General features: G+C 44.7%; 1 protein-coding gene across 1 annotated transcript in view; it reads right to left on the reverse strand.

Moving 5' to 3' along the window:
• Window positions 1–2,653, reverse strand: part of ELOVL2 (ELOVL fatty acid elongase 2) — a 41,805-nt gene extending 39,152 nt beyond the window's left edge. Inside the window, exon 1 of the mRNA XM_061994923.1 lies at window positions 2,628–2,653. Coding sequence (XP_061850907.1) covers window positions 2,628–2,653 — 26 coding nt within the window. The remainder of the gene's footprint in view (window positions 1–2,627) is intronic.
• Window positions 2,654–6,000: the final 3,347 nt, after the last annotated feature.

Genomic DNA, 6,000 nt, shown 5'->3' on the forward strand with positions numbered 1-6,000 from the left:
AACAATACTCTGTCTTCTTCATTTAACTAGATATCTTATTGCATTCATGAGAACTGCTGAGAATCACATCACATTGGCATCATATCAATGCCACTCATATTTGCAGAAGGAGCACTGAGGGTTAGGAGGACAACTTTGTAAAAGACAGAAGGGCACATGAGTTCCCAAATGTGCTGAAGACTGAGGGCCTGGTATGGGTTTCTTGTTTTCAGCTGATCAAGATGTTCCTTATGCTACTGAGTGTTCAGGAGTTATTGAGTATTTTTGGGTGATTGCAGCACACATACTAAGTTTCAGCAAGCCCTGAGGCTTAATGTGTGAGTATTTAAAAATTCTGGCTCTCTAAACTCATGAAAATACATCTGGAGGAAAATGGGATAGAGTTGTGTTGTTTCCCTTCTGTGGCCCATCCTCATGACATGGCTTGGCTTTCAATTTTGCATCTTCCCATCAAAATAAATTCTGATCTGAATTTGCCATCTCCCAAAGGTGTCTGGCAAACAGAACAAAACAACTTTCTGCTTAATGAAAAAGAAACTATTTTATGGAAAAAAAAAATTAAATGTAGGCTTGAGGAGACATTTCAGTGATACCTGATCTGAAATAAAATGATGCTGGTAATTTAGATAAAAGGGGGAAAAAAGTAGTGCTTTTGCCTCCAGGGTAGGCTATGGGGGATGTTTTCGAGTAGTCCTTTTAGTTACTACAAACAAAATAATTCTCATCTAGTCTTCTATCTTTCAAAGTTGGGTTTGTTTTTTTTTTGCAGATACTGTTAAATGCAGGTTTCCAAAGCCTCCAGCAGTAACGAAGAAACAACTGCATTAAACCCAAAAGGTTCTCAATATGGCTTTTCACTGAAATGGAGAGCCACTGGTGTTTTGCAGAGGAATGAGGCTAAATGCTATCTTTTCTATTTTCTTGAACAAATTGCCTATTTGTGAGCCAAATTTCAATTGTGTTTCAGCACCAAGAAATCACAAGCTGTATCTCAGCTTCCAAAGGAGAGTGTGAACATCCTGTGATGCTTTGATACACATCAGGAAAAAATAAAGAATCTTAGAGAGGATATGTAACCTTCTGCCACAAAAGAGACCTCTGGAAATGGATGAAAATTCCATAAAACTAGAGATATGATATACTTGACTTGTCTGGTTTCAGGGATGGGCTCATTTAGTGCTATCCTCTTATGGCTCTTAATCATCAAGCTTCCAGATAAAAGCCAGTAGCTCCAGCTTTTAAGGAGGCAAAATTTTCAAGGGTGATTTTGAGGGGGGATTCAGTGTTCTAATACCTTTTTCAATGGAAGCACCTGATTTGGATTTCTTAACTCATATTAAAATAAGGTGTCTCTTATTTGGACAATGATAGTAACTGCTGAAATGGAAGACACTTGCAACTGTCATGTTGTCATGGTTTGACATGATAGCCTTTTCTGGTAAGGGGGAAGGGGCTATAAAGATGACTCCTGTAAGAAGTTGCTTGCAACTCTCCCCAGCTCAGAGCCAGACCCACTTCTGGGGTTGAGCCAATTAGATGCCTCCACGATCACTTTTTAAGAAGAAGCTGGAAGGGGAGGTTTCTTCCTCCATCTTCTTTCCTTCTTCTGCCCCTTTTTCTTCTGGCTGGTGGTGGTGCAAGGAGTAGGAACAGTGAGAGAAACAACCATGCGGACTCCAAGGTCAGTGATGAAAGAAAGGAGGAGGTGTGCTGGAGCAGAGACTCCCCTGCATTCTATGGAGAGAACTAGTGAAGCTGAGATTTATTTTCATTTCTTTAAAGACCCTGCATCGGCAGTAGAGACTCATTTTGATAATGAGCCCGCATCAGGGGCAGAGACTCATTTTGCTAAAGCTGGCCCCGGACCAGGGGCAGCTATTCACTTCATTAAAGGCCTTGTGTCAGGGACAGTGCCCATGGCTGGAGGAGGCCGTGTCCCGAAGGAGGGACCTTTTATCACACTATGGCCGGAGCAGGCCGTGTCCCAAGGAAGGGACCCAATATCCACAGCTGTAACTGTGGGGAGGAACCCACGACAAAGCAGCTCCTTAAACTTATGCCCAGAAGAGGCCTTGTCCTGAGAGAGGGACCCTGTAACTGCAACCGCGGTGAAGAATCCACCACCAGAGATATTCACCAAGGACTGTGTCCCGAGGAAGGGAACCTGTATTGGCAGAAGCCGCAGCTGCTGGGAACAACCCACACCAGAGAAGTTTGTTAAGGACTGTGATCCGGGGAAGGAACCCCGTGTTGGAGCAGAGGAAGAATGCCAGGAGTCATCCTCATCTGAGAAGAGAGAAGCAGCAGAGTGCATCTGTGAGAGACTGACCACATCCCCCATTCCCCGCACCCCTGAGCTGTTGAGGGGGGAGGAGGTAGAGATATCAGGAGCAGTGAGCTGGGCCTGGGAAGAAAGGAGGGATGGGGGAGGGAGATCTTAAAGTGCTGGTTGTAATTTTCTCATCATCCTACTCCCTTTTTTGCTTTTATTCCGTTCTGTTTCTTGTAGAATAAACTTTCCTACTTTCCTCTCTAAGTCGAGTACTGGAGTCTGTTTTGCCCGGAACCGTAATTGGCAGCGAGCCCTCCCTGCCCTTGTCTCAATCCATAACAGCATTGCTTTTTACTCCTGTTTCTCTGGGTCCTCCGCCATCCTAACGAGGGTGGGGGTGAATGAGGGCACCGAGCAACAGACTGTCTTGGTGCTGCTGTGCTAGCTGGGCCAAACCACAACACAGGTTGGAAGACATCTCATTTCTGCTTTCAGCAGCAGTAGGTCAGAAGAAGAAAAGGACCTATAAACACTTTGCTAACCTGAACTTTTTTTTTAAATGCTTGTTTTCTGAGTTCTTTGATTTTTCTTTCTCTTCCACAAAATGTAAAAGATGGAGGTTTTATCTGGCTTCATGCATAGCCTTCAGTCAATATTAAAAGAAGTCTAGTCAGGGTAAGAATGTACTCCTAGGTACGAAGAGATGATTTAAAAATTTTAAGCTACAGTTCAGTCTCTGGTGTAACAGTGAAGTAACACTGAAATGCTACTCTAAGAAGGCATATAATCCTCATAGCTGAGGAAACAGATGCAGCTGTTCCTGTAAGCATTACATGGGATATTCTTCATAGTAGACAAGCTTCTGAATTTGGAGAGAAGACTAATTTTGAGTACCAGTCAGCATCACATAATCACAGAATCTTAAAGTTTCGAAGGGACCTTGAAAGCTCATCTAGTCCAATCCCTCTACCAGAGCAGGACCACCTAGAATAGGTCACACAGAAACTCATCCAGGTGGGTTTTGAATGTCTCCAGAGAAGGAGACTCCACAACCCATCTGGGCAGCCTGTTCCAGTGCTCCCTCACCCTCACAGTGAAGAAATTCTTCCTTGTATTTCTCTGGAACCTCTTATGTTCCAGCTTGTACCCACTGACCCTGTTCTATCATTGGACAGCATTGAGAACAGCCTGGCTCCATCCTCCAGACACCCACCCCTTACATATTGGTAAACAGTAACAAGATCACCCCTCAGTCTCCTCTTCTCCAAGCTAAAGAGCCCCAGCTCCCTCAGCCTTCCATTATAAGGGAGATGCTCCACTCCTGTCATTATCCTTCTGGCCCTGTGCTGAACTCTCTCCAGCAGCTCCCTGTCCTTCAAAAACTGAGGGGCCCAAAACTGGACATAAAATTCCACATGTGGCCTCACGAGGGCAGAGTAGAGAGGAGAACCTCTCTCCACCTACTGCCCACAATCCTTCTAATACACCTCAGGATGCCATTGGCCTTCTTGGCCATGAGGGCAAATTGCTGACTCGTGGTCATCCTACTGTTCACCTGGACCCACAGGTCTATTTCCGCTATACTACTCTCTAACAGCTCATTCCCCAACCTGTGCTAGTACCTGGGGTTATTCTTTCCCAGATACAAGACTCCTTGTTGAATTTCATTAGATTTTTCTCCAGTCTGTCCAGGTCTTGTTGAATGGCAACTCAGCCTTCTGGTGTGTCAGCCACTCCCCACAGTTTAGTATCATCAGCAAACTTGCTGACAGTGCCCTCTGTTCCCTCAGCAAGGTCATTAATGAATATATTTAACAGTATCAGTCCCAGCACCAACCCCTGAGAGACTCCGCTAGATACAGGCCTGTCCCATTGAGCACAACTCTCTACTTTCTTCCCTTCAACCAGTTAATAATCCACCTCACTACCTGATCACCCAGCCCACACTTTCTCAGTGTTGCTGTGGGAGACAGTATCAGATGCTTTACTGAAATCAAGATAAACTACATCCACTGCACTACCACCATCTATCTACCTGGTTACATCTTCATAAAAGGCTATCAGGCTGATGAAACATGATTTCCCCTTGGTAAAGCCATGTTGACTGCTCCTAATAATCCTCTTGTCCTTTAAATGCCTGGAGATAGCCCCAGGATAAGTTGTTACATCACCTTTCCAGGGATGGAGGGGAGGCTGACCGGTCTGTAGTTACCCAGCTCCTTTTTACCCTTTTTGAAGACTGGAGTGACATTTGCTTTCCTCCACTCCTCAGGCACCTCTGACTTCCGCCAGCTCCCTCAGCACCTGTGGGTGCATCCCACTGGGGACTGGATTTATCAGATTACTTAACTGATCCTTAACCTCGTCCTCATCAACCAAACTCCTCTGTTAACCTAACTTCCTTTGGAGCCTGGCGCTCCTTAGGACAGTCTCCAGCAGTATAGACAGAGGCAAAGAAGGCATTCAGTAACTCTGCCTTCTCTCTGTCTTCCGTCACCAGGGCACCCAAGTCATTCAACTGTGGGCCTACATTGCCTCTAGCATCAGTTTTATCTGTAATGTATTTGAAGAAGCCCTTCTTCTTGTCCTTGACCTCCCTTGCGGGGTGTAAGTCCAATGAGGCTTTAGCTTTCCTAATTGCTTTCCTACATCCTCTGACATCAGCCTTATATTAATCCCAAGTGGCCATCCCTTCCTTCCATGATCTGTAGTCTCTCTTCTTCCACTTGAGTTTGCTCAACAGTTCCCTGTTTAACCATGTGAGTCTCCTGGCTCCCTTTCTTGATTTCTTACCTGCTGGGATGCTCTGATCCTGAGCCTGGAAGAAATGGTCTTTAAACAGAGACCAACTATCTTGGCCACCTTCATCCTCTAATACCCTGTCCCGTGAGATATCCCCTAGTAACTGCTTGAAAAGGCCAAAGTTGTCCCTGCTAAAGTTCAGGGTTGTGATCCTGCTTGGTATTCTGTTCCTGCCGCACAAGATCCTGAACTCCACCATCTCGTGGTCGCTGCAGCCAAGGCTGCCCTCAACCTTCACCACTTCAACCAAACTCTGCTTGTTCATGAGTACAAGATCCAGTAGTGCTCCTCTCCTAGTTGGCACATCCACCATTTGCATCAAGAAGTTATCGTTGATGCTCTGAAGGTACCTCCTGGACTGTAAGTGGCAGTACTGCAAATTGATTTAACTACTTAGTATATAAAGAGATTTGAATAACAGATTGACAAGCATATGAATATGAAAACCGATTTGATGTTTTTTTCCCCGGAATTGCATGAACTATTTTGACAAATGCTGAAAAAAATTAAACTATGTACATAATAAAACATTGTTCTGCCACAAGTGCCAACTCCTAGGAGATGCAGAACCCTCATGACCTCACACCTGACCATTTAAACTGCAATAGAAGTAACTCGGCTAGCTGCAGTCAGCAATGGGAGAGAAAGCAGGTGTGGATGGCATTATTCAGAACCACCTCATCAAGAGATGTACCAATTGCCTGACACGGAAGTCACCCTCAGAAACTTTGCCAACCATTTATTCCCTGCCAGTCTGAAGGCACTTTGCTTTCTGGAGCAGTTTTATCCATGCTCACAGCAAAATGCAAGAAGCAAAGTATTTTTTTTTACTTCAAGCTCTCTGTGAAAATGCACGTGTAATATAGAGATATAAAGAAAAAGAACCTGGTGCTTGTTTTCCAAAGTGTCACTTGAGAACATAAAAT

Source organism: Colius striatus, chromosome 4 (assembly GCF_028858725.1).
Source record: "Colius striatus isolate bColStr4 chromosome 4, bColStr4.1.hap1, whole genome shotgun sequence".
Lineage (NCBI taxonomy): Eukaryota > Metazoa > Chordata > Aves > Coliiformes > Coliidae > Colius > Colius striatus.